This window comes from Panthera uncia, chromosome X (assembly GCF_023721935.1).
Source record: "Panthera uncia isolate 11264 chromosome X, Puncia_PCG_1.0, whole genome shotgun sequence".
Taxonomy (NCBI): Eukaryota; Metazoa; Chordata; class Mammalia; order Carnivora; family Felidae; genus Panthera; species Panthera uncia.
The window spans coordinates 121,683,253-121,710,148 of NC_064817.1; the positions used below are offsets into that span (position 1 = coordinate 121,683,253).

Sequence of the window (26,896 nt, forward strand, 5' to 3'; positions counted from 1 at the left end):
GGGGACGGCGCCACCGCCCGCGGCCCTGACGGCGCGACGGGCGGCCGGCCGGGTCGGGGGTGGGGGGAGCCCCCTTGGAGCGAGCGCGCGGCCTCCCCCGGCCCCCACACCCGGGCGATGGCAGCCAGCGGCCCGGGCCCCGCACCTGCGGGGGTGGGGGGTGGGGAGCCGGCTCAGGGAGGAAGGAAAGCCGGGGCTCCCCACCCCTCCCCTCGACCTCCCCGCTGCCCTCGATCCGGCGCCGAACCCAGGCTGTCGTGCGCCCCTCCCCCAAACATCATTGTATTCCGGCGAGGAGCTATTCACACGCCCTTCGGCAATAACGACAATGAACTAACATTGATTGAGAACCGCTGCACCGCCGGTAACTCTGCGGAGCTCTCGGCACGCACGACCTCAAGGCATGAGCACCAGCACCGGGACAAATGGGCCTGCCTCAGTGGTGCTTGCGACTAAAATGGGAAACAGGACAAAGCCCACGCAAGTAAGGATCACCAGATAAGGTTCAGGACCGACGCACTTTGCCAACACAGACGCACCCGCTCTTCGGCCTGCTACCTTACATGGGACACTTCCGGAGAGTAATGAGTCTCACATGGACGCGTTCATTTGTGCTTCTATTACCACTCAGGGATTCACGGAGGAAACAATGTGCTATGCGTGTTTCAAGCGAAACCTGGCTTAATTTAGGGGTGTACGTGCTTACAAACTCATTGGAAGTGTGGGAGCACGAGCGGCCAGAGGCTACAAGGTCACCCACACGCTATCACTTGTGCAAAGCTGGACTCCAGCTACTGTCGGAACTCACAGCTCTCAGAGCCCACTTAGCCCTCCCCTCCAGCGCAATCCCTGGAGTTCCTCCTGCTTTCCAAATTTCACACTCCTGTGTCATATTAAGCCAAACCCAATTGACATCCAGAAATCCAGATTCACAAAATAAACCTACTAAAACAACAAACTTGCTTCCACCAAAATAATGATGCTACCCTTCTACAAACTGAAAACCACTCCGTAAAACAGGACACCAAAAGTTCCACTGCTCGTTGTAGCCATCTCTAGGGTACAGCCATTCCTCTGCTAGCTCAGGCATTGCCCGACCTCGATGTCTTACAACCTGAAGAAAAACATTATAAGGCTAAGCTCTATCAGTCTTTCTTTCACATGCATAAAATATAGAAAGAAGATTCAAAAAGCTGCTATACACACACGCGCGCACACACACTTACTATAATCCTTATTTCTGTAACTGGTCTTGATGCCATAATTGATCTTTATACCTTACTTCTTCCACTACCCTCTCTGTCCTCCCTTTGTTCTCCAGGCAAGGACTCAGCTGCTCAGAATTCTTTACCTTGTGAGTGACCCAAACCTTTATCCCACTGAGTCTGAGTCCTCAGCCGTCCTCTCTAGAGAGGCTATAGTTGGACCCACCCCAGAGAACCCGTTGCATAGCCCACGCATAGTCCTTCCCGATCGCGTTAACAGCAACGCTTTCCACTTCATAACCAACAGTACCAACCCTCCAAGCTGGCTCAGTAGACCCACAGTTTGCCGATTGGCTCGGTAGCATAAAGAGCCCTAAATGGCCAGATGGTGACCTCAACCTGCAATTCAGTAGAACCAATCTGATGGCCCTAGTGCAAACATCCTTTCCTTGGGAACCAGTAGAGTTCAAAGCTGTGGGGATGTGAAGCAACCCCTGGAGAGATTAGGGGTGATAGTGAGAGAAGTCACCCCCACTTCCACCTCTTGATTCCTGAACCCAGGCATTGTGGCTATGGAAACACAGCACCATAGACTGGACACCAGTTCAAAGTATATCCCTCATCCTGTAAGACACAACCTCCACCTGTCACCAGGTGGCCGGCTGATCTCCCCAGGGAATGCTACCTTATTGGGGGCTGTCCCGACTGTGGAAAGGTTGAGTACACGGCAGTGGCAGTGGCAGTGGCAGTGGCTGTGACCGTATCAAATGATGCCACTCCCTGGGAGCCTCACCATCATTGCTGATTCCCTTAACCTTGCTCCCAACGTGGGGCTTGAACTCATGACCCTGCGTTCTACCAACTGAGCCAGTCAGGAACCCTGGGTGTGGAACAATTAAGTGTATTATATGATTATATGTTGCCTACAGAATTCAAAGAGCCCCACCAAATGCTGTGTCTCCTTTTGAGGTAGCACGAGGTGTGGCAACTTGTTGAACACCCAGTGTGGTCCGGACCATCTCAAAATGTTACTGGGGGTCAGGCTTTTGAGTTTTCGTGGGGTTTATCTCCCGTCCTCGGGCATATGTGTGTCAACAACCTCTTGATCACTAGGTCCAGTAAGCATAATGTCTTCATTACAATGGACCAGCATGATGTTCACCATGATTGTTGCAATAACCAAGTTCCATTCACTCTAGATGATGACAGAGAGCCAGAGGATACGTGTAGCCCTGAAGTAAGGCACTAAAGCTGTTCTTCTGTTCCTGCCAGATGAAGGCCAGCTGATTCTGATAGTCTCTGCTGACTGCAATAGAGATAAGAGCATTTGTGGGACAAATAGCCACTTACCAGGTACCAGGGACAGTGTTGATTTGCTCTAGAAAAACATCTTCTGGAATAGCAGCTTCAATTCAAGTCACAACCTGACTAACTTCACAATTACCCGCTACTCATCTCCAGGCTACCCCTGTAGATTCAATAAGGCTGTGATGTGGACAATCATTCCTGCACTGCTCTCCCTTCCAGATGGATCAAAAATTGTTTCTGCATGGCTACGCATCCTAAGTTTCTAGGGAGAAATGACCTGTTTGTACTACAACTTTTATTTTCCTTTCACCAAGTCCCTTCCTAGCTTCTTTGCCCTCCAGCCTGGGGAGAGGAAATCCATTTGAATAACAAGTGGTTTTTAACACCTGGATTTCCTATTTGGCTTCCCCATTTATTATCATTTTAAAATAGGTTTGGTTTGGCAGTTCATTAAAGTCTGTAAATCTTATAACTAGAAGGATTTGTGAATATAAGTGTCCACTATCAGGAGTTTCTATTTCGATTATGTGACGATGAGCAGATACTCATGAATCTAACTCATTCTCTGTGAAAAGAGAAAATTTGGAAAGAAAATGCCTCTCCAATTTCTGGCTCAGGGACAGCCATGGGGGGGATGACGGTACCTGCATGTGAAAGGCCAACAATGAGGGAAGAGGCTCTGGGCATTCCTATATCCCCACATCCCACCTACCTCTTGTTCAAATCATCTACGTAGCACAGGAACTAAAGGCTTGGAGTGCCCTGGTACAATTTCAGGTGCAGAAGCTCCCCTTTTTCCTATATGGACATCTATGAAGTGCTTCTCTGAAAGTGAAGGCAACGTCATTTCCACCTGACATATGAAATTTGACTTTAATATTACCAATGAGAGTTTCTTTCATGTCTTATGGAAAAACTCCTGATGTATCCATTACTGTCATATTCAAAATAGTATGAAATTATTATCACAAGTCCAAATCAAACACTTCTCAACTCATTCTTTGAGGACAGTGTTACTCTGATACCAAAACCAGGAAAAAAAAGTAAAATGAAAAAGTAAAAGAAAACTACAGATGAATATGCCTTATGAATACAGACATCAAAACCCTTAGCACAGTACTAGCAAGTAGAATTCACAAATACATAAAAAGGATTATACACCGTGACTAAGTGGGGTTTACCCTGGAGATGCAAGGCTCATTCAATATATGAATGTCAATCAGGGATGCCTGGCTGCCTCAGTCGGTGGACCATGTGACTCTTGATCTCAGCATCATGAGTTCCAGCTCCACATTGGGGGCAGAGTTTATTTAAAAAAAAACAAAAAAGATGGGTCACCTCGGTGGCTCAGTCAGTTTAGCGTCTGACCCTTGGTTTTTGCTCAGGTAATGATTTCACGGTTTGTGAGTTCGAGCCCCACATCCGGCTCTGCGCTGACACTGCAGAGCCTGCTTGGGATTCTTTCTCTCCCTCTCTCTCTGCCCCTCCCCTGCTTATTCTCTCTGTATCTCTCAAAGTAAATAAATAAACTTAAAAAATTAAAAAAAAAAAAGAAATCAATGCAGTCCACCATGTTAACAAGCCAAAGAAGAAAAGTCACATGCTTACAGCAACTGATGCAGAACAAGCATTTGACAAAACCCAACACCAATTTGTGACAAACACTGTCATCAAAATAGGAATAGGAGAAGGGCTTCTGCAACTTGTTGAAGGACGTCCATAGAAGATGTACGACTAACATGCTTAATGGTTAAAAACCAGACACTTTTGGGCCACCCAGGTGACTCAGTCGGTTAAGCATCTGACTTCGGCTCAGGTCATGATCTCACAGTTCGTGGGTTCGAGCCCCACGTTGTGCTCTGACAGCTTGGAGCCTGGAGTCTGCTTCGGATTCTGTGTCTCCCTCTCTCTCTGCCCCTCCCCTGCTCTCTCTCTCTCTCTCTCTTTCTCTCTCTCTCAAAAATAAATAAACATTAAAAAAATTAGAAACCAGACACTTTCCCCTGAAGATTGGGAACAAGGCAAGAATATCTGTTCTCATTATTCTTATTCAACATAGAATTAAAACTTCTAGAAACAAGGTGCACAGATTGAGAAGGAAGAAATAAAACTGTCTCAATTTGCAGATGATAGAATTATTTTCATAGAAAATCCCAAGGAATCTACAGAAAAAACTCCCATAACTACTAAGTGAGCTTTACAAGGTTTCAGGATATAAGATCAACACACAAATCTCTTTACACAATTTTGAGGCTTATTAGATAGTAGCTGCAGTAATCAAGGCTGTGTGGTATTGGTAGAGGAATAGACACATAGATCAGTGGAATGAGATAGTGAACCCAGAAACACACCCACAGAAATTCCCCCAGCTGGGTTTTCACAAAGGTGCAAAAGCAATTCAATGGAGGAAGGACGGTCTTTTCAACAAATGGCGCTGGAGAAGCTGGTCATCCAAAGGCAAAAAAAGAACTTCACCCAAAACCTCACACCTTATAAAAAATTAACTCAAAATGAATCACATATTTATATGTAACATGTAAGGCTATACAACTTCTAGAAGACAACATAGGAGAAACTATTCTTAGACACAATCCATAAAAGAAAAAAATGGTAAACTGGACTTCATCAAAATGAACACTTTTGCTCTCCAAAATACCTTGTGAAGAGTATAAAAAGACAAGCTACAGACTGGGAGAAAATGTTTGCAAAGCACATATCCGGCAAAGGACTCTTATCAAGAATACACAAAATGTTCAAAACTCAGTAATTAAAAAAAAAAAACAACCCAAACCACTACTAATCCAATTAGAAAATAGATGAAAGATATGAGGAGATATTTCACTGAGGGGGAGATACAGACGGTGGCATACAAGCATATGGAAACATGTTCAATGTCATTAGCCATTAGGGCAATGCATATTCAACCCACGATGACATACGACCACATACGTACCTGAATGGCTAAAATTCTTAACAATCAGCAGAACCCGCACATTGATTCCTGACCCATGGGATGAAGCCATCATGAAAGAAAGGCCCAAGTGGAAACCTCTGGGGCTTTGCCTTGCTACCGAAGTGTAAGTCCAAAAAAATATCATATACTTAGGAGACAATGGCAGAAATTAGTTCAAAGACTTGAAACATGCAGGGAAGGAAATTCCTATCACATCCCCATTTAACTGTTTGGCTTGCACAGCAGTTGATGGTCTTGGTGAATGTGGCAGTCTTAAAGCAGGGGCTCCAAAACTCTTTGACACTCCTCTCATTGAGGGGTGGGGTTGATGCCACAAACAGTCACTGTGATAGTGTTATGCCTTACCTACTGCAACACCTGATTTTGGAGCCCTGAGCCACTAAGTGCGGAGTCTGGCTACTGTGAGGCCGCCAAGCTATAAGGAAGTCCAAGCTACTGGAGGCGATGTATAGCAGGTGCTCCTGTTCCAGCAAAGCCTGGCTTTCCAACTGAATTCCCACCATAACTGGAATAATAAAATGTTTGTTTAATGAGACTAAGTTTGGGGATGGTTTGTTATTCTGCTGACAGATTACGCTGAGGAATTCTGACAGGACACAGTGGAACGTCTTCTCTCCGCTCCATAATGTCTGCGGCCTCTGCTGAGATGATTCAAGGGCTGGCGGTGACCAGATGGCTGGAGGCTATACTCTTCTGGAAGCTTCCTCACTCACATGCCTGTTACCTGTGTTAGGATGCCTATCCTGGCTATTTCATATGAGTGGCTATTTCATATTTCATTGTCTTTCTATGTCTGGCTTACTTCATTTAGCATGATTTTTTTTCTTTTTTTTTTTTTTTTTAATATTTTATGTTTAAGTAATCTCTACACTCAACGTGGGGCTCAAACTCACAACCCTGAGATCAAGAGTCACATGCTCTACCGATGGAACCAGCTAGGTGCCCCCAGCATGATGTTTTCAAGGTTCATCCGTGTTGTAGTATATATCAGTATTTCGTTCCTTTTTATGACTGACTAGTATTCCAATGTATGGATACACCACATTTTGTCTATCCATTCATCTGTAGATGGACGCTTGGGTTGTTTCCACCTTTAGGCTATTGTGGATTATGCCGCTGTGAATATACAAGCATCTGCTTAAACACCTGTTTTCAAGTTTCTTGGGCATATATACATAGGAATGGAATTGCTGAGTCACATGGCAGCTCAGTATTTAACTTTTTGAGGAAGTGCCAGACTGCTTTCTGGCAGCTGCGCCGCTAGATGGTGGAGCGCTGCTGCTCACACCAGACTCTGTGGCTTGGTGGGTCGAACAATGCCCGGTTCATGATATGCAGCTCAGGTCTCGAGATCACACGGTCCTTCAGTTTCAACCAAGGACTAAAGAAAGTCAGGAGCCTTTCCTCCCAGCAGATCAATACGTGTGAAGGTCCTGCCTTTATTTTTATTTTTATTTTTATTTTTATTTATTTATTTATTTTAATTCATATTTCATTTTTTATAATGGTTTTTTTAAATGTTTATTTATTTTTGAGAGACAGAGCATGATCCAGGGAGGAGCAGAGAGAGAGAGAGAGAGGGAGACAGAGAATCTGAAGTGGGCTCTGTCCCGGTGCAGGGCTCGAACTCATGAACCGTGAGATCATGACCCGAGCTGAAGTCAGACGCTTAACCGACTGAGCCACCCAGGCGCCCCTAGTTGGTTTTTTTTTTTTTTTTTTTTTTTTTTAAAGAAATCATATTTTCTAAATTTTTTTTTCAACGTTTTTTATTTTATTTTTGGGACAGAGAGAGACAGAGCATGAACGGGGGAGGGGCAGAGAGAGAGGGAGACACAGAATCGGAAACAGGCTCCAGGCTCCGAGCCATCAGCCCAGAGCCTGACGCGGGGCTCGAACTCACGGACCGCGAGATCGTGACCTGGCTGAAGTCGGACGCTTAACCGACTGCGCCACCCAGGCGCCCCCCCTAGTTGGTTTTTAATTAATCTTTATTAAACACGAGAACTGATGCCTCTTGGCCTACTGGGGATCAAACGACGTTGGTGTTGCCAGGTCACATGCCACTCAACTGAGCTAACCAGCCACCTAGTCAGTCCTAGCTTTATTTTTGTCCCAAATTGCAGAGGCCTGAGCTGTGATTCTCTTATCAAGGCTTGGAAAAGGCTCTGGGTAGCACCCTAATGTGGTATGCCAGCTCCAGAAAGAGGCCCACTGAGCACCGTGCTTCTCTCTCAGTGGTGTGGGCTGGAGGTACAGCAACTTGTTTTTCTCTTTGGAGGGCCATCTCAATATGCCTCAGCCCACTGGATGCCCAGAAACTTCACGGAGGTGGTGGTCCCCTGCGTTTTCGGGGGACTTATCTCTCACCCTGTGACAAAGTATTTGCTACTTCCTATGCATCAGGTCCAGTCAGCGTGGTATCATTCATGTAATGGACCAGCATGATGTCTTGGGGGACAGTGAGATGATCGAGTCAGTCCCTGGGGACTTAATTATAAGAATACACCAGAGAATTGAAGGGACAGCTCTAGAGGCTTCCTTTTGACTGTTCTTTCCGTAATTGTCTTCCATCCTTGAGTCAAAAAGCCCCTGGCGGAATTTTTCCAGCTCCCGATTGTGTTTATTCCAATTACATAGTCAGGAACTGGGAGAAAAGCCAAGGAGGACCCACAGGGAGAGGGACACAGACTGAGTCTCCATTTCTGACCAGTGGACTGCAATGGCATTCTATGTCCCCATGGAAAAGAAGGACGAAGGTGTGAAGTATACACTACGGGCCGCCTAGGTGGCTCAGTCGGTTAAGTGTCCGACTCTTAACTTCGGCTCAGGTCATGCTCTCAGGGTTTGTGAGATCGAGCCTCACATCGGGTTCTGTGCTGACAGGGCAGATGGAGCCTCCTTGGGATTCACTCTTTCACTCTTTCTCTGTCCCTCCCCTGCTTGTATGCACACACACTCTCTCACAAAATAAATAAACTTTTTAAGAAGTATACACTAGTGTTAAGTGTACCTGGCCTCATCTTCACTTGAGGGCTCTGAGCCTGTGGACTGACTGGGTCTGGGGATCCGATGAGGGGCTATGAGTTTCCATAGGGGAAACTCCATAGGGGACAGAGCTGGACACAGGAAGAGAACGGGCAGTGGCTGTCACAGACACTTTAGCTCTTACTCTTGGTGAGATGCTGCATTGGTTTCCTGGGGCTGCCTAACAAAGGACCCCTAACTGGGCAGCTTTAACTAACATAAACTCATTCTTTTCCAGATCTCGAGGCTTGAAGTATGAAATCACTACAGTCTCTGCCTCCATCTTCACATGGTTTCTTCCCTTCTAAGGACACTTGCCACTGGATGTGGGGCCCACCTGGTAAGCCAGGGTGATCTCATCTTGAGATCCTTAACTTAATTACATGTACAAAGACCCTTTTTCCAAATAAGGTCACATTCACAGGGTCCAGGGGTCAGAACATATCTTTTGGGGGGCCACTTCATCCACTACAGATGGGAAGTCATTGAGGGGTTTGAGCAGAGGAGAGACATGCCCTGACTTCCAGTTTAATGGCTCTTGCCAGCTGCCACATTGAGAAGACAGTATAGTTGGAGACAGTAGAAGCAGAGGGCCCTGCAGGAGGCCATTGGAAAAATACAGAACCATACAGATGGCATGGACTACGGTGACAGCACTGAAGGTGGTAAAAAACCATCAGACTCTGGATCTCTTTTGGAACCAAAGCTGAGAGGCTAACAGACTGGATGAAGAATGTTGGAGAAAGATGAAGCCTACATTTACTCGGCAAAATATTTACCAATGAAGCATTATAGAATAGAGGGAGAAGTAATGAACTACTCATGGATTGATTGATACTGGGGACTTTGGTTATCTATAAAAAGTCAATTTAGATCATTATTATTATTATTACTGGGCCACACACCTAAATAAATTCCATGTAGTATAAAAAGTTAGGTGAGGAAAAACAAATCTATTTTTTAAGGCACAGTAAAATACAAGTGAAAAATTTCTGATTAAAAAAATTTTGGGGGGGCTCCTGGGTGGCTCAGTCAGTTAAGCACCTGAATTCGGCTCAGGTCATGGTCTCACAGTTTGTGTTTGAGCCCTGTGTTGGGCTCTGTGCTGACGGCTCACAGCCTGGAGCCTGCTTCGGATTCTGGGTCTCCTCCTCTCTCTGCCCCTCCCATGCTCATGCTCATGCTGTCTCTCAATAATAAATAGGTGTTAAAATTTTTTTTTAAATTTAACATCTATTCATTTTTGAGAGACAGAGACAGAATGCAAGTAGGGCTGAGGCAGAGAGAGAGAGAGAGAGAGAGAGAGAGAGAGAGAGAAGAGAGAATCTGAAGCAGGCTCCAGGCTCTGGGCTGTCAGCACAGAGCCTGAGCGGGGCTCGAGCTCACGAGCTGTGAGATCATGACCTGAGCCGAAGTCGGACACTCAACCGAGTGAGCCACCCAGGCACTCCAAGTAAACCTTTTAAAAAGTCTTTAAAAAAGAACCCGTGCTTGACAGACGGAAGCGTGAGATGAACACCAAAGACAGACGGGAAGAGAGCTTGCACCAGGATTTGCTACTTCCTGGCTGCCAGATACTGCTGCCATTAAGGGATCTGTGACTACAGAGCCCTTGACATGGAGCCCCCTAGTGCACTTCCAATCGAGGTGTGCTGTAAGTGTAAAACACACACTGGAAAGACAGTACCAAAAAATGTAATATATTCCATTCATAATGTTGTGTATCGCTTATACGTTGAAATGAAAATATTTTGGATCATTGGGTTAAACAAAATTTGTTATTAAAATCAATTTCATCTTTTTCCTTTTCCTTTTTTTTTTTCTTGCCATGTGGCTGTTGGAAAATTTAAAAGTCCACAAGCAGCTCGCACAGTATTCCTATTGGCCAGCGGCGCTCTAACTGGATGGGAATTGCAAGCAGCAAAGAGCTTTCAACGTCTCTGTGCCTCAACGTCTTCGCTTTTTAATCGGGACTGATCCGATACCCAACCTTAAAGGGTCGGCGAAAGGAAGCAATTAGCTGTTGTTTAACAGAGTGCTCGCGGGACGCCCGAGTGCCTAGGCCCGTGTTAAACCCAACGAAAGTCAGCGATCCGGGCCCGGGACCGCGCCCACAGTTACGGACCACCGGGGCGGACTGCGCATGCGCCTCCAACCGGGGCAGCCCAGGGCCGGGCGAGGCTCAAGGCGCACGCGCGGGCGCGCTACCGCGGCGGGGGCGGGAGGGCAACCCAACCAATGAAATTGTGCAGGCGGCCCGCGCGCGCCCCGGACTGTGCTCCCAGAGCCCGGCCCCGCCCCCACCGCTCCGCGGCGCGGCGCGCACTGGGCGTCACAGAGGTGGGCGGGGCTTAGTGGCGCGGCCTGAGGGCGGCGGGAGTCTGTGCTTGCTTCCTCGGCGGTGTCCCACGCTGCTCGCACGCTGTGCGGGGCAACATGGCGGACACGGAAGGTAAAGGGTCGTCTCCTCGTGGGTGGCCGGGCCGAGTACTGGCTCCGCCGTGCGGAGAGCCGGGGTGGGAGGGTGGCGGCGTCGGGGGCCGAGATCCCCGCCGGTTTGCCGCCGGCCCGGCCCCGTCGCCGCCGGCCCGGGCCTCCTGTTGGCCTTCCTCTTGGCCTTGGCTCTAAGGGTGACGGCCGGAGATGGAGAGGTGCTGGCAGTGACGTGGCTCTGCGAGGCCCGGGCCTCCCTTCGATGGCATGGCCGCCTGAGGGCCCGGGTCGTCGCCGAAAGGCGTCGGCCTCTCCGGCGACCCCGCGGTGACGGGAGACCTGGCCGTACCTGCGCCGCCGCCAGCCCACACACCCGGGTCGGTCGGCGCCACGCGGAAGGGCGCTGGGAAGAGGCCCCGCAAAGAGAGGGGCCGAGGGGCTCGGACGTACGCGCAGCTCCAAGTGCAGAGAAAGTTGTACAGGCCGGGGGCCGGGGAGGGGGCGGTTGCGTGGTCACTCAGGGAACTTGGAGGCCCTTGGCCCGAGCGCTCCTGCGGCAGATCTAAGCCCCTCCACGGCCACGTGGTGAGCCGGAATGGAAGCCGGCATGTGCGACTGCCTGCGGTCGGTTACCGGGCCGTGCAGCCCACGCGTTTGGCTTTTACACACTAGGCTTTCCCCAGCAATTCTAGATCAAACATCCGATTTTTACTTGCTCTGATTTCACTATTTGAAGCTTCGTTGCCCTTATTTTGGGGAAAAACTTCCAAATCTCGTGTGTGTGTGTGTGTGTGTGTGTTTGTTTTAGTGTATATTGTGCCGAAGAAACATAAGAAGAAAAAGGAGCGGAAGTCGTTAGCAGAAGAAGATGTAGCAGTGAGTAGGACTATGTTTTCCTTTGCTTTGACAAAAAGGAAATGTTACGTAGGTAACACGTTACATAAAACAACTGTTTTTTGCAAGTTTCTAAGGAATGGGTTGGAATTGAGTGGTTGTTTTAGGAAATACACAACCCAGTCACCTGAATCTCCTGTCAAGTAGAGTTTGCTGACTGGTGTTGGTACACCAGCTGCTCTCCCTGAAATGCTTTTTTATTCCACCCACAGACCCACTATTCCTCTTTCTCTCATAAGGACCTGACCCCATCTTGGTGGCACTTCACTTACTTTTCTGAGATCGTGGTTCATTTCCGAGATCCTGGTTTTTCTTTGGAGGTCCCAGTGAAGAGCAATAGAGACTACCTTGTTTTCTATTTAAAAGGCTTAAACTTATGTGATAGCAGTGGAATTCTTCCAAATCACTTGGGAAGTCTAATAGGGTGTGTTTCTGTCCCATGTAAGGAGATACAACACGCTGAGGAATTTCTTATCAAACCTGAATCCAAGGCGGCTCAGCTGGACACATCTCAATGGCCCCTGTTGCTCAAGGTATGTGGTTAAGATTATGCATCAGATCAATGCCTGGCTTTTACCTTATTAAAGTGTTAAAAGATTCGTTAAGAGTGATTAGCGCTAGCATCCTTGGCCTTGGCAATGGTAGATGACACAGTCTAAAGCAATGTTTTTCAGTGTGTCTGACATGAAGGCCAGGTTTTGTTTTGTTTTGGTTTTCATTTCCAGTGCACCCAACGCTTTACATGATACAGTTAAAATGTCACAATGTCAAACCACCATCGAAGTTTACAAATAATTAGTTCTTGGTTTCTGTATTTAACTCCACTTTACAGACTCATACTAGTTTGTGAGCCTCGCTTGGAGCAGGACTGCTTTAGTGCTTGAGAACATGAGCTTTGAAACCAGACCAATTTCAGTCAGACTTTGTGACCACACAAAGTCAGTGTGTGACTTTGAGCCAGTCATTTAACCTCTGAGGTGGTTTGCTCATGACATCTTTTATTGGGAAGGCAAGCTGAGGGCTGCAGGAGGTAATCCATGAAATGTGTTTTGCTGTAGTGCCTGGCACAAAACACGTTCTCTAGAAAATTGCTGACCATTGTGTTGGGTTTGAAATAGGCTGGCTCAGTGATGAGTTGAATTACAAGTTTCACAAACAACTTAGTGGGCACCATGTATGAGATTAGGAGAAAAAGCTAGGGTAGGGAAAGTTACTCAGATGCCTCTTGGCAAAGTGTTTTAATAAACCAATATATATTAGGTGAAAGAATGAGATTTGCTCATGTAATTCAACACTGTTCAGTTTCTGCTCGGCCAGATGGGTCTACCATTTATATCTGCTTTTCTGTTATAGGTTCTGCTATAGGATATGCTAGTGAACTGGATAGGCCAAAGTCCCTACTATCATGAAACTTAAAATCTAGGGGTGGGAGGTAGACGGTTAAAAAAAATAATTGCTATTTGTCGAAGCACCACGATGGAACTAAACTGGGTAACGTGAAAGGTGAGCTTCAGTTGAGGGGAGCTCTTTGAGACCTGCAGTTGAGCCCTGGAAAGGAGGAGAGTAAAAAGGAGCAGACCTGAGAACAGAGATGGGAGCATCTGGAGCAGGAATGAGCTGGTTGTGTTTGAGAAACATGGTTGCCAGTCCTGGTAACAAAAAGTATTTCTAGAGGAGTGATTAACTTTGTCTAAATCCTCCTGCTGTGGGTAATTTCTCCATTGTGTGAGGGGGCTTAACGCCGTGTCACACGTAATGAAAACCGAGGGGTAGAATCCAGGTTTCTGAACTTGAAAATTAACCACATCATAGTTGATAGTGGTGCTGACTCTTGTCGTACACACGTTAATGGTTTAGTAAGTTTATTTTGTGTTGTATCCTTGCTTTCCAGAATTTCGATAAGCTAAATGTAAGGACAACACACTATACACCTCTTCCTTGTGGATCAAATCCTCTGAAGAGAGAGATTGGGGACTATATCAGGTAAGTGTGTTGGGAGCAAGCACTGTTCAGACTTCTTTTCAAAAGGACCTTTTCAGGGGCGCCTGGCTGGCTCAGTTGATAGAGCATCCAACTCTTGGTCTTCAGGTCATGTGTTTGAACCCCACATGGCACATAGAGTTTATTTTTAAAAAGACCTTTTCACATCAGTTATTCAAGGAGATAGTGGCATTTTAGAATGGCCTAGAATTGCCTTAAATACATAACCTGTACTGATCGTGAACTTTTTTCCTCTTCAGATTTAGTTTTTATTAAAGGGCCAATGATGATGGTGCAGTGATTTCTTTTCCATTCTAGGACAGGTTTCATTAATCTTGATAAGCCCTCCAACCCCTCTTCCCATGAGGTGGTAGCGTGGATCCGACGAATACTTCGGGTGGAGAAGACAGGACACAGTGGTACTCTGGATCCCAAGGTGACTGGCTGTTTAATCGTGTGCATAGAACGAGCCACTCGCTTGGTGAAATCCCAACAGAGTGCAGGTATGTGCAAGAGGGAATAAAGAGGCAGCCACTTTGACACTGGAAGGCTTTCTACATTTCCTTTCCTTCTATTTTTTGGCCCTTGGAAATTTTCATCAGGAGAATCTCTCATACTTGACCTTCCAAGGTTTTTTCTTCTTTTTTTTTTAAATGCTTATTTATTTTGAGAGGGAGAGAGAGCAAGCCTGTGTGAGCCGGGGAGGGGTAGAGAGAGAGAATCCCAAGCAGGCTCTGCACTTTCAGCACAGAGCCTGACACGGGGCTTGATCTCACGAACTGTGAGATCATAACCTAAGCCAAAATCAAGAGTCGGACGCTTAACCGACTCGGCTGCCCAGGTGCCCGAAAAAGGTTTTTTGCTAAGCAGGCTGTACACTGGATGCTCCAGCGGTTCCTGTCAGCGCACTGAAAGTTGAACTCCCAGTGAGAGAGAGCATGTTCGGTCCTTTCCCAAGTCCAAACCGTGAAATTTTGTCTTGGTGCAAATTTTACAGAGTCAAATGGCCTGCTTTTCCTGTTATACAAAATGTGAATATGAGCATATTTTTAAAACTCCAGAAAACTCAGTGGCCACACCTGACTACTCTTTTGTCATTTTTCAGGCAAAGAGTATGTGGGAATTGTCCGGCTACACAATGCTATTGAAGGGGGGACTCAACTTTCTAGGGTAAGTCTGATTATAGGGAGGGCACATTTTGGCGACTTGGGTATCCAAGCCCGTAGACATCTGGAGACAGGTCGGTTTTCCTGACCGTCCTGTCTTGTGCCCTTCCCAGTGGGCTGCCCAAGCTGGCCTGGACAGGTAACTGCACATGGCAGGGTCACTTCCGGACATGCCACTTCTGAGGAAAGGGCTCTGATTGGCACCGAGTCCTTTCTGTGTCTTTGAAGAAAGAAGCAAAAATGGAAAGGGCATCATAGGTCTTAACTGATTGAAAGATACTTTGTGTTTCAGTTGTGTCCTCAACCTGCCACAGTAGACCCTTGCTTGCTCTTATTCAAGAGTCTTTATTTTGATTTGTGCTTATTCTTAGGCCCTAGAAACTCTGACAGGTGCCTTATTCCAGCGACCCCCACTTATTGCTGCAGTAAAGAGGCAGCTCCGAGTGCGGACCATATACGAGAGCAAGATGATCGAGTATGATCCGGAAAGAAGATTAGGTGGGTCCTTAGGCCTTTGAGGAAGCCAACCATATGTTGACAGGAATGCTTTTTTTTTTTTTTTTTTTAAAGAGCACGACTGGGGTAGAGGGACAGAGGGAGAGAGAATCTTAGGCTCCACGTTTGGCGTGGAGCCTGAAGGGCTTGATCCCATGACCCTGGGATCGAGACCTGAGCCGAAATCAAGAGTGGACACTCAACCAGCTGAGCCACGCAGGCGCCCCAGGAATGTATTGTTGAGAATTAGATTCTCTCATTAAGAATAGATGCCCTTAGTATATGGTGTGGTCAGGGCCTGTTTCTATTGTTTTTAGTCTTGTTGGCTCAGATACAGAATAACTCTGGGTTTTTCAGTTAGCAATGTGTTTACTTTGGAAAATGTGCTACTTTTATGTGTGTGCATCTTAGGAATCTTCTGGGTGAGTTGTGAGGCCGGCACGTATATTCGGACACTGTGTGTGCACCTGGGTTTGTTGTTGGGAGTTGGCGGTCAGATGCAGGAACTTCGGCGGGTGCGTTCTGGAGTCATGAGTGAAAAGGTACAGCATTATGGGCTAGAAGTTTTGGAGCTGCTCCTTAACATCCTCCCGCCCCTGCTGCAATGCCACCTGCTTCACATCCTGGAAAAGGCAATTTCCAAAGTGTTGAGTTCAGTTCAGGGCGGCTTCCCTGTTCTGTTAATTAAACTTTGGAACATTGAAACCCGGGCTGTGGGAGATGATTGGATAGAAAGCATTACTCTATTCATTTTGATCCCACAGCCTACAAAACTGCCTAGATTTAAGTATGTCACCAGCTTACAGATGTGCGGAAGATACATGATTGGGAAGAGACTAAAGACTGAGTTTGGACTAAATTCATTCACATTTTGGAAGTTTGGGGTCTGTTGGACTATTTAAGATACAGTGACACTGAACAATTTTTGCACGTGGCTGCTTTTCAGGACCATATGGTGACGATGCACGATGTGCTTGATGCCCAGTGGCTGTATGACAACCACAAGGATGAGAGTTACCTGCGGCGGGTTGTTTACCCTTTAGAAAAGCTCTTGACATCTCACAAACGGCTGGTGATGAAAGACAGCGCGGTAAGTCCTGGGCTGCACCTCCGCAGTGTGATAAAATGACCCCAGACAGGAGGTCTGGTCTGTGCTCTGTGGGAAGAGATGAAACATGATATGAGCTTACTGTTTTCCTTTAAGTAATTCCTACACCCAAGGTGGGGCTCGAACCTCACATCCCCAAGGTCAAGAGTCACACGCTCCACCAACTGAGCCGGCCAGGCACCCTGAGAGCACTTCTCTTAATGATATAATTAGTCATGTCAGGGACAAAGGATAGCAAAGTTAAGGGTATTTGATGCATTTAAAAAATGTTTATTGATTTTTGAGAGCAAGCAAGAGAGAGCGTAAGCAGGGGCGGGGCAGAGAGAGAATCCCAAGCAGGCTCCATGCTATTAGCACAGAGCCCAACATGGGGCTCAGACTCACAAACCATGAGATCGTGACTTGAGCCGGAATAAGAGTCAGATGCTTAACCAGCTGAGCCACCCAGGAACCCGTCTGATGCATTTTTTGTATGTTATGGCTTGTAGGAGACAAAAATTACAGAGGTATACTAAGCCAGGCTATCATAGTTGGGAAAAGTTAATCACGTGAAATAGAACAGAAATGTGATAAATTTCTCATTATGCTGGGATCAGATTGGTGCCATCTGGGTGAATTTAGGGGGAGGAAGAATGCGGTCAGCAAGGTATCTAGGTAAGTGAAGGCAAGGTGGGATAAGCCATTGATGCCCAGGAGAGGTGGCCTTTTTAACCTGCATGGGGTCGGGTCACAGGCCTTGGTAATCTTGCTTGCTGGTTACTTTGGGGGCCTGTTAATAGGCCAGATCTCCCAATAAAGCAAAAAGGTCTCCCCATTTCTGTCAGGGTTTTCCTCAAGGATAAAAAATAGAGAAGAGTAATTAAGGAAAATGAAGGCTGGGTTTTGGTTTAAGATAAAGATACCTTTGAAGTCCTGTGGATGGATGAGGAGTAGGTATTTCAGTCCCCTTTAACATCTGAGTCGGTGGGGATAAGGTGGCTAGCCCGTGGTGAGTGGTTGCTTCATACACCGGATTGCAGCCAGTGGCTGTCGATGCCATTAGCCCCATTTTGTAGGTGGGGGTACACTCGCAGGTCCACCCCGCGTGTTCTTTTCTGGTGTGGGTTTGGATGGAGGGCGCTGGCTAGCGGAGCAGCTGGTGCTCTGACGTGCGATGACATCCCTGTAGGTGAATGCAATCTGCTACGGGGCAAAGATCATGCTTCCGGGAGTTCTCCGATACGAGGACGGCATCGAAGTCAACCAGGAGATCGTGGTCATCACCACCAAAGGGGAAGCGATCTGCATGGGTAAGAGGAGGGCTTGCACTAGCTCCTGCTGCGCCATCACAGCCAGGCTTGCTCAGAGCGGACCCCACGTCCAACTCCTCAGGTTCACGTAATCACTGTGTTGTCTGGGGCCTGTAGAGGTAGTCCTAGCAGGGGATCGTGGTAGATGGGCCCAGATTTCGTCCAGCTGGCTGGTATTAGCAGCCACATCTCAGCAGCTTGGTTCCAGTGAGGATGGAGGAAATCGTCCAGGAAGAGAATGCGTGTCTTTGGTAATTCATGTGGAGAGTATAGTCCGTTCGTTGTCCGTCTGTATCCGTTAACTTGCGAGTGTTTAGTTGGTGTTGTCGCTTAGAACTTCGAGTGTTCCATTCCGTGAAGGGTGTGTGCAAGCCGTTCCCCGTGTGTGGCCTGAGCCTGGAGCCTGAGGAGTGTATCTTTAGGGTGCCTTGTCGAGGTGTTCCCTTCCCCTCTTGGCTGCTCCCCGCAGAGCCCTGCTTACAACTGAGAAGGGAGTCTGATGACATGCTTTCCTCCTGGCACGAGTGAGGCGCGGTCAGTGAATACCTCAGATGTTTGGACTCCTGAGGATCTAGGAAGCATTGAGTTTTATGTGATTAGTGTGAATGTTTTTTAAACTGATAACATGCTTTCAGAGGCTTTCTTCCCATAATGGCAGATTGTCTCCATATGAACATCCTCAGCAAGGGAAGCCTCCATTAAGGCAGTAGAGCTTTGAGTTTTCAATGGGTTTATGAAACAGTGGAATTAGGGCTCATCGCCAACCACGTTTTCCACTCCAGATCCCTCTTTCATCTCTTTCCCACACCTCCAGCTATTGCATTAATGACCACAGCAGTGATCTCTACCTGTGACCATGGTATAGTAGCCAAGATCAAGAGAGTGATCATGGAGAGAGATACTTATCCTCGGAAGTGGGGTTTAGGTCCAAAGGTAAGTGGGACTGCGTGTGTGTCCCACCGGGTTATGTTTTCGTTTTTGTGTTGTTGAATATTGACCTGGATGGCTCTCGAGTGTGTCCCTGCTACCACAACCTTGCCGTGTGCTAGGCTCTGGCGAGTTGATGGTAAGTAGAAATGGGCCCATCTCAGACCTTCGAGATTTCCTAGTATAAAGGGGGAAGCAGATGGACGTCAGTCATACTGCGCAATGAATGGTGAATTTCCGCCAAGTTGAAGGCTTATCAAGGGATGCAGAGGGGTGCCTGGCACTTTGGGAGTCCAGAATGAGGGGTTTGACCTGGTTGGGGGTCCTGGGTAAGCGATCTGCTGGAGCCGGGCCAGCTCGGAGGATGCAGTGTTAGGTGTCAGGGAGGGGAGAGTGGGGAAGCTGGAATAGCAGGTGCAAAGGCCTGGGGGTTGAGAATGAGGTGGGGGGGGTGCCCCAAAACGACGCTTCAGAGGCTGTCGGTGATACAGCGGGCTTTGTGACTTGCGCCAAGTCCCACGTTTGCTTCCGTTGGAGAACGTGGGTTCTGAGTGTTGTGCGGAGGAGTGTGGAGCCCAAGTGAGACTGCGAGGGAGGAGCCTGATGTGAGCGGTCACGGTACCTGCTTCGCGGGTTGACACTGTTCTGATGTTGAAACTCTGACGGTCTGCCAGGCGAGTCAGAAGAAGTTGATGATCAAGCAGGGCCTTCTGGATAAGCATGGCAAGCCCACGGACAGCACACCTGTCGCCTGGACGCAGGAGTACGTGGACTACAGGTGAGGGTGGGACGTCTCCGAGCCCCAGCTGGGCGGAGAGTGCAGGTGAGGAGGGCATAGGTGGTGAGGGTGGGAGGCCGTGGAGCCCGGGGGGCAGGTGCGGTGAGGGGGCGGCCCAGACGGGTGCCTCGACTGCAGGTGAGCATGGGGAGGGAGGACAGGAGCTCCTGGAGTGCCTGGGTGCGGGGGCGGGGGGGCCAGATTCAGTTTGGGGGAAACTTGCTAAACGCGGGGTGGTGGCTCAGGAGGTCTGGGGGCCCGAGGTACTACCCTTGACCGCCCAGGCCGGTTAGGGGCCGGGGCCCCCGTGGCAGACAGTTAACCCCTTTGTAGTCTGGTTTGTGGGGCTCTAGAGGGAGTCATTCTGCAGCAGTGAGTGGGGATTTCTGGCCACTGTCAGTGTTTGGATGGCGGCTTTCACTGCCTGAAAGCCGTTCAGTGCGTTTGACCCATCGCTCCCTCTTTTTCAGTGACTCTGCCAAGAGAGAGGTGGCGGCCAGGGCAGCAAAAGCCCCGCAGGAAGTTGTTGAAGTGGTAAAAGCCCCAAAAGTAGTTGATGAAGCGGTGAAAGCTCCAAAGGTAAGTGACGTGCTGGGATCAGTTTGCAGTGTCCTTTGGGAGAGGGTTCTGTTCGGCCCGTGTCGAGGACTGCGGTCCCGCCGTATGTTGCACCTCAGCGCGGCAGGCTTCCCGCCCCTGGCGGTGCACGCAGCACACGATGCAGGTTGTGCGTCACACCTCGGGCTCCACAGGCTCGGAGGTCGGGCAGCGACACTGGAGCAGAGCGCACGTACGTGTCCCTCTGGCCCCCACCCAGGGTCAAGCGCGGGCACAGCTCGTGTGGGAGCAGAGTCCGCTCTAGACGACAGCAGCTCGCCGTCGAAAATATGCGGCAGTGCCGCAGCTCTCCAGTCTGAGGTTCCCGGGAAGGACTTCTGGCCCCACTGGGGGCCGTCAGCCTCACGCCCCTGGCTCACCCGCCTTCTCTGAGGGCACGCGGCCCACCAGTTCAGGCTCAGCTGCGCCCGTGGGTCCTGCTCTCTAGGGAGGAGACCGTGTTGGAGTCCTCGGTAAATGGGGGCTCTGTTGGATTTAGGCTCTTTTCTTAATGTTTGTTTATTTTTGAGAGAGAGACAAAGTGTGAGCAGGGGAGGAGCAGAGAGAGAGGAAGACACAGAATCCAAAGCAGGCTCCAGGCTCTGAGCTGTCAGCACAAAGCCTGACGTGGGGCTCGAAGTCACGAACTGTGAGATCATGACCTGGGCCGAAGTCGGACGCTCAACTGACTGAGCCACCCAGGCACCCCAAGATTTAGGCTCTTTTCTTACTGAACCTCTCTCAACTGTGTTTGCCCAAGACCTAACACGATTGTCCCCACCTTAGCGGAAGCGAGAGAGTGAAAGTGACGAGACGTCACCACAGCTGGTCAAGAAAGAAAAGAAGAAGAAGAAGGATAAGAAGGCCAAAGCTGGTGTAGACGGTGCGGACGATCCGGGAGATGGGGTGTGTAGAAATACGGCAGACACGAAAGGGGAGGGGGCGGCAGTCCCACGTTGCCCACGGTGCGCGTGCCCTCCAGCAGCCCTGGGGGGGCGCACCGAAACCGACCCCAGCGTTTACTTAGAAGTGTGCTGCTGGCCGGGCGGTCTGTGGAAGTCTGGCACTGGGGCGGCGCTGAAAGTTACGCGCAAAATGACCGTGGAATAGCCTCGCCGATCCCGAAAAGGCTTCCGGGCCTTTCGGGACTTCCCTAATTTGGTTCTGTTAACAGATGCTGTGAGGCTCTCTCTTTCTTCCAGGACAGTGACACCAGCAAGAAGAAGAAGAAGAAGAAGAAAATCAAAGTGGAAGTGGTTTCTGAGTAGTGGAGACCACTTTAAGCCCGGTGTCCAGTTGGGAGGAGAAATTAAAAAGCCTTACTGAGAAAAGCTAATTCCTTTGGTTCTTGAGGGAATGGAACCCAGGTCCCAGAAAGGGTGGAGAGCCCCGGCACGTTTTCCTGCTACCTGAGAGCTCTGTGAGGTCACCTGGTGCGCCCATCCCATCCTGTCCTGTTTTAAGGATACGGGTGAAGGAGGCGGATTTGATGCCACCCGCTTCTCTGCTGGGGAGAGTCGGAACCCTCTCCTTCAGACCCAGCGCAGCCCGGGCACCGTCTCAGCCGTTGCCCGGTGGCTGTGTTGACACCCTCGCTCTCTCCTGGTTTGCACCCCGTCCCCCGCCCCGGCTCATCGAAAGCGTCCGCACGTTGCTCAATGAAATGGTGTAGAGCAAGTAAAACCATAGAACCGAGCCATGCTGCTCACTGCAGAGATCAATTTTTCCTCCCGCGTCCTATGAGGACAGCGGTCTACTTTGGCGTCACGGCCACCTGTGTCACCCCCATTTCCCCTGCCAGAGGCAGGCCAAACTTATCAGCTGTTTTCCAGTCCATCTTGGGCTTAGTGGTCTTCTGTGTACTTGTTCAGAGCCTGTGTGTACAGCCTCGTGCGCCTGGATCCATCTGCCTACGTGTTTTGTGACAGAAGCTAGAAACTGCTCTGTACTCTTAACCCTCCTTTACTTTCAAAGGATGCAATCACTCACTGCTGGGAGAAGGTTGGAATTTTTACTTATTAAACTTTACTTGTTTTTAAAAGTATTCTTGTTGGGTTTTCTGATTGTTGGGGATCTCAAATTCGGAGAAGAAAAAATATAAAATATTTTGATTAAAAATCCAGGGAACTATGCCCTGTTTGACATTTGCTGATCCCCTGGTTACTTTTCTTGCCTTGCAACGTTCATCTCGGGGCCTATTATCTGGCATGGGACCAAATGCTCTGGAGTCTCCGTTCGGGACATTGACTAGATAAAAAGAGGGACACCATCACAAATTTAGTGATCCCGCAAATGACAGGAGAAAGGTGTTAGTATCTACATAGTGGGTCTGGGAGTGGGGGGGAATCCTGAGCGTGGCCCGGGGCTGGGTTTCCCTCTGTGAGTGAGGTCTGAATGCGACGTGGTGGGAAAGCTCACTGTGTCCCCGCTTAGTGGGTTCTCGTGCAGGATGGGAGCGTCTCGTGTGCATTTCTACGTGGACGCACGTGTTTGTGACCCCAGCAGCTGCTGTGAGAACAAGGGAGTGGAGTTTTCCTTCTGGACACGGTAGTTTAATTTGGGCAAGTAGTCGTGGGTGTTCTGAAAACCAGGTCTGGAGAGCGAAGCGGCTGAAAGGAGCGGCTGGTAGAACGGGCAACGTTCCCTCGGGAATCTTCACAGTACCTTAAATAAACGTGAATGGGCGCACTCCCCCTGTGGAATACAAATGGGGCGATCACACCTTTGTTGCCAAACTTTTTTTAGATGCGCGCACGCGTGTATGCCCGCTTGCATGTGCCTGGGTCCGCGTGTAAGCACCGGGTCATGCCCTGCCCAGTGCACGCACACACCGCTCCCGGGAAGTTATTTTGACCTCTAGGTTCCAGATTGTTCCATGCTGGAGGGGAGACTGAAGGACTCAGGAGAGGTAACTGGGACTGATGCTGCCCTCGGAAGCTTAAAGCAGGTGGTGCGGTTTCCCTCTCCAGAGACCCGTGTAGGCGGAAACGTGAGGAGACACAAGACATTGGCGTTTTAACACATTTTTATTGCTTTTGAGGGTTTCCCTAGAGCAGACATCCTCCTATTGCACAGCTGTTTCATTTTGGCATTTTAGAAAGTTGAGGCTGAGGTTACAGATGCTTCCAAGACCAATGAAGTGCCCGGGGTGATTCGAGGTGAAGGCGCACAGGCTTTAAGGGACAAGGTCCGTCGCTTTTCCTCTCTGTGTGCACCATCTTTGATTAGCAGTTGTGTTTTGACAGTATTTTCGGCCTCAGGTTTCCAGAGAGCCTTCTGAAGCCCTGATCACTGGGGCTCCATCTAAGCAGGAGAGTCAGAGCCCAGCCAGGAGCCTGCACCAGTCTGACGCCCACTGGCGGAAGTAGGATAGGAGCAGAGGGCGGGAAGCTGACAAAACTAGGGGAGCGTCCCTGTTTGTCTGAAAGCAAGGAGAATGGACTTCACACCGCTAGAGAAGGGCGGACGGAAGCTCCCCCGTTCTGCAAGCTTAGTAAACCCAGGAGACGGGCACCCACTGTGGAGAACTGCACGCCCGCTCGAAGGCTTCTTGCAATTTCTTCAGGGTCTCATCGACGCCATTGTTGACCAGCGAGAGGTCAAAGTAGTGCGCGTACTGGCTGCGGATGGCCTCGGAGTCCTTCTGCAGCTGCTGCAGGGCCTCTGTCTGCAAAGGAGAGAGAACCACGGATGAAGCGGTCCCAGAGGCCAGCGATGGCGCGTCGGCGTGCGTTGACTGCTGTGACCCCGCCTGGCTCAGAACCACCTGCTTAAACACTCAAACCCTGAAGGCCTCCCTTGGGAATGTTAACAGGATGTACAGAGGCGATCAATTAAGAACGCAAGTCTCAGGGGATCTCAAAGCAACCGTGACTGGAGAATCACAGCTCTGAAGACCAGTAGCTCCATCGAGACGGCACGGACTTGAGCAGCACCCCCAGTCCACGCCTTTGAACACAGCCCTTCCCAGAACCACCACAGCTGCAATCCGGGCCTCTGTCTAGCATCCCAAACCTGTGTCCACGAAAAGACTGAGCACTCCATACAAGTAAAAATGCGTAGCAATAAACACCAAAATACATGCCAAACTGGGAAAAAATACCTACAACTGACATCAGAGACGGCTAGCTGCCCTCACACAGAGTTCCTAGAAATCACGAAGGAAAAGGCCAGTAAGCTTGGAAAAATGAGCCGCGGACACGAGCAGGCGGTTCACAGAGGAGTCGACACAAATAGCCCTCAGGAGTCTGGCGAGCTACTCAACCATTGGCAGCAAAAGGTGGAAGTACAACGAGACTGCAGTTTTCCATTAGATGGGCCAGAAACGAACTTGGGATAATACGCGCCTGGCACACGGAAGCAAGCACTCTCGCGGGTAATTTGTCTCCAAATTCTCAATTCCCACTGCACGCATCCTCGGACCGGCCAGCCCTGTCGGGAATTTCTCCTACGCCTACATTTGCGCACGTGTGGAATGCCACATGTACGGGCCGCTGGCCGCGGTATAAGTTGTAACGGTCCTTTTGAAAACAACCCAAGCGGCCTTCGAGAAGGAAATGGCGAGACTGAACGGTTGTGTCACATACGCTCAACGGGAGACCACACGCCTACTAAGAAAGGCGGGAGAAGCTATCTACGCGGCGACACGGTGAGATCTCCATCATGCCTGGCGAACAGGCCGGGGACGGTGAAGCGTATGGACGATGATGCAGAGCGGGTAGGAGCCCCTCCTCTCTCCCCACAGCCGCACACACCCCAGGGTGGGTTCAGGGCCGTCTCTGGTACTCCTGCTTTGTCCCACTTGAGCTCCCGTCGCGCCGGCGGGGGTCTGTCAGACCGTCCGTCTCTGCCCCTAGACCCTAAGCACTTCGGGAACAATGGCTGGGTCTGATTCCTTTTGCCCCCTGACCTGGCCCGGCTGCCGGCCTAGCCGCTGGCCCGGTAAATCTAACGTGCCCACGCCCTTTGGCTTCTTGGCCTTGCGGAAAGGATGGCAGTAGCCAGGAAGTTCGTGGGGGATTTGTGATGAGCTGCGCTCTGGACCGATGTCCCAGTCTGGGCAGACTCCGACAGCGAACCTCCACCCCCCCTGCATAACCCCGTCCTTCCCACCTGGGCGCCCTGGTCGGTGGGTGCGATGAACACAATGAACGGTGACAGCTCTGCCGTGCGGACAATCTTCAGGGTCTGGAAAACGAGGAAGGAAGAAGAGAGGACGGGAGTCAGCCGTCACGACGGGCAGCACCAAGCCCGTCATTCCTGGTACCGCTGCCCCGGCTCTAGATGAACACAACCCCATCCGTTCCTGCCGTGGCGTGCCTACCCACCTGGGGCTCGATGTCCAGGATGGCAATCTTGTCCTGCTTATGAATCTGATGCACGGTTTCAAATTTGGTGCCAAACATGTTGCCCTGGTAGCTGCCAAACTCCAGGAACTCGTTGGCAGAGATGTCTCTCGTCATCTCTTCGGTGGAGATGAAGTGGTATTCCTTCCCATCTTCCTCACTCTTCTTGGGCGGCCGTGTGGTATCTGCGCCAGAACACAAATCCCTCACTGTCCCCTAGGGGCGTGGGCCGGGGTGTCTGCCTCTGGTACGGAGGGCTTAGCAGAGGGGTGTGTCCCACGGGGTCCCACAGGGCTGACACTGGAGCAGGAGATGCCCCGTCCGCCCAGAATGCATGTGCCTTTCAAGAGGCGAAGCCCAATGTGGAAAATTTCTATCCCTTTCCCCATATGAAGGGTCATCTCTTCCACCGCCAACCCCAGGAGCATTAGAGCTCACAATCTGAGAAATGACAGCTGAAAATACTTTTTAAGCAGATCTGTGAGCCATGGGCAGCGTTCCATGTAAGGACATTTAAAGTTGCCTTTCTGGGGGCGCCTGGGTGGCTCAGTCGGTTAAGCGTCCGACTTCGGCTCAGGTCATGATCTCGCGGTTCGTGGCTTCGAGATCCGCGTCGGGATCTGTGCTGACAGCTCAGAGCCTGGAGCCTGCCTCAGATTCTGTGTTTCCCTCTCTCTCTGCCCCTCCCCTGCTCACGCCGTCTCTCTCTGTCTCTCAGAAGTAAATAAATGCCAAAAAAAATTTTAAGTTGCCTCTCTGTAGCTTGGAAAGAAGGGTACTTTCGTTTGGTTTAAACTGCTATCGTTAAATGTTGGCATGTTCTTAAGGCACGGCATTTACTACCACTCATATCAGTTGTCATCTAGGTACAATGCGCTCCAGATAGCACAGCTTGAAACTCCAGCATCACACGCTTCCCGGCACACCTCTCCTGCAGCCCATCCGCATCCAGCCCCCTGCCCCTCCGTCTTGCGCGTCGCCCGTGCAGCTCTCTTCCTGGCTGCTCGATCCCAACCTGCACATGCCTCTCTTTCTTTCCATCTTACAAAACAGCAACTCTCCTTCACTGGTTATTTCTGCTTTCAGACACCCCCACTCAGTCCTGAACCCCAGGACACCTGCTGTCTTGTCTGCCCCTCGTGTGTCACTTATCTCTAAAGGCACAGTGTCGAAGCAAGGAGCGAAACAATACTAATACTAGATTCTGAATAGGGTTTTCTACCCTGATGAACAGTGCCTCCTCCTGGGAATACACATAATCAATCACACTATGCAGCTTCGCTTCTGGGAACGGAAGGTATCTGACTCCTGGCCTGATTCTCCTACTGAGGGCAGCTGCCGAGACCGGGCCTCTCCCGAGTGCTGCTTTG

At 49.7% G+C, this 26,896-nt stretch overlaps 2 protein-coding genes and 1 non-coding gene across 3 annotated transcripts in view; 2 read left to right on the forward strand and 1 right to left on the reverse strand.

Moving 5' to 3' along the window:
- The first annotated feature begins 10,860 nt into the window (after positions 1–10,860).
- Positions 10,861–22,225, forward strand: DKC1 (dyskerin pseudouridine synthase 1). Its single transcript, XM_049644522.1, has 15 exons — positions 10,861–10,966; positions 11,756–11,823; positions 12,288–12,374; positions 13,733–13,824; positions 14,140–14,324; positions 14,927–14,991; positions 15,359–15,485; positions 15,894–16,024; positions 16,429–16,572; positions 17,759–17,879; positions 18,694–18,812; positions 19,481–19,584; positions 20,055–20,163; positions 20,968–21,087; positions 21,384–22,225. Exons 1-15 carry the CDS (start codon positions 10,951–10,953, stop codon positions 21,447–21,449), a joined length of 1,554 nt encoding a protein of 517 aa, XP_049500479.1. The 5' UTR covers positions 10,861–10,950; the 3' UTR covers positions 21,450–22,225.
- LOC125932469 (small nucleolar RNA SNORA36 family) lies at positions 16,120–16,255 on the forward strand. The gene has a single exon (XR_007460630.1). It is a non-coding gene; the product is annotated as a small nucleolar RNA SNORA36 family (small nucleolar RNA).
- A 963-nt stretch (positions 22,226–23,188) lies between the features above and the next one.
- Positions 23,189–26,896, reverse strand: part of MPP1 (MAGUK p55 scaffold protein 1) — a 29,669-nt gene continuing 25,961 nt past the window's right edge. Inside the window, exons 10-12 of the mRNA XM_049644523.1 lie at positions 25,509–25,711; positions 25,294–25,368; positions 23,189–23,848 (exon numbers count right to left, since the gene is read on the reverse strand). Of these exons, the coding sequence (XP_049500480.1) occupies positions 23,672–23,848; positions 25,294–25,368; positions 25,509–25,711 (455 nt within the window). The 3' untranslated portion in view covers positions 23,189–23,671. The remainder of the gene's footprint in view (positions 23,849–25,293; positions 25,369–25,508; positions 25,712–26,896) is intronic.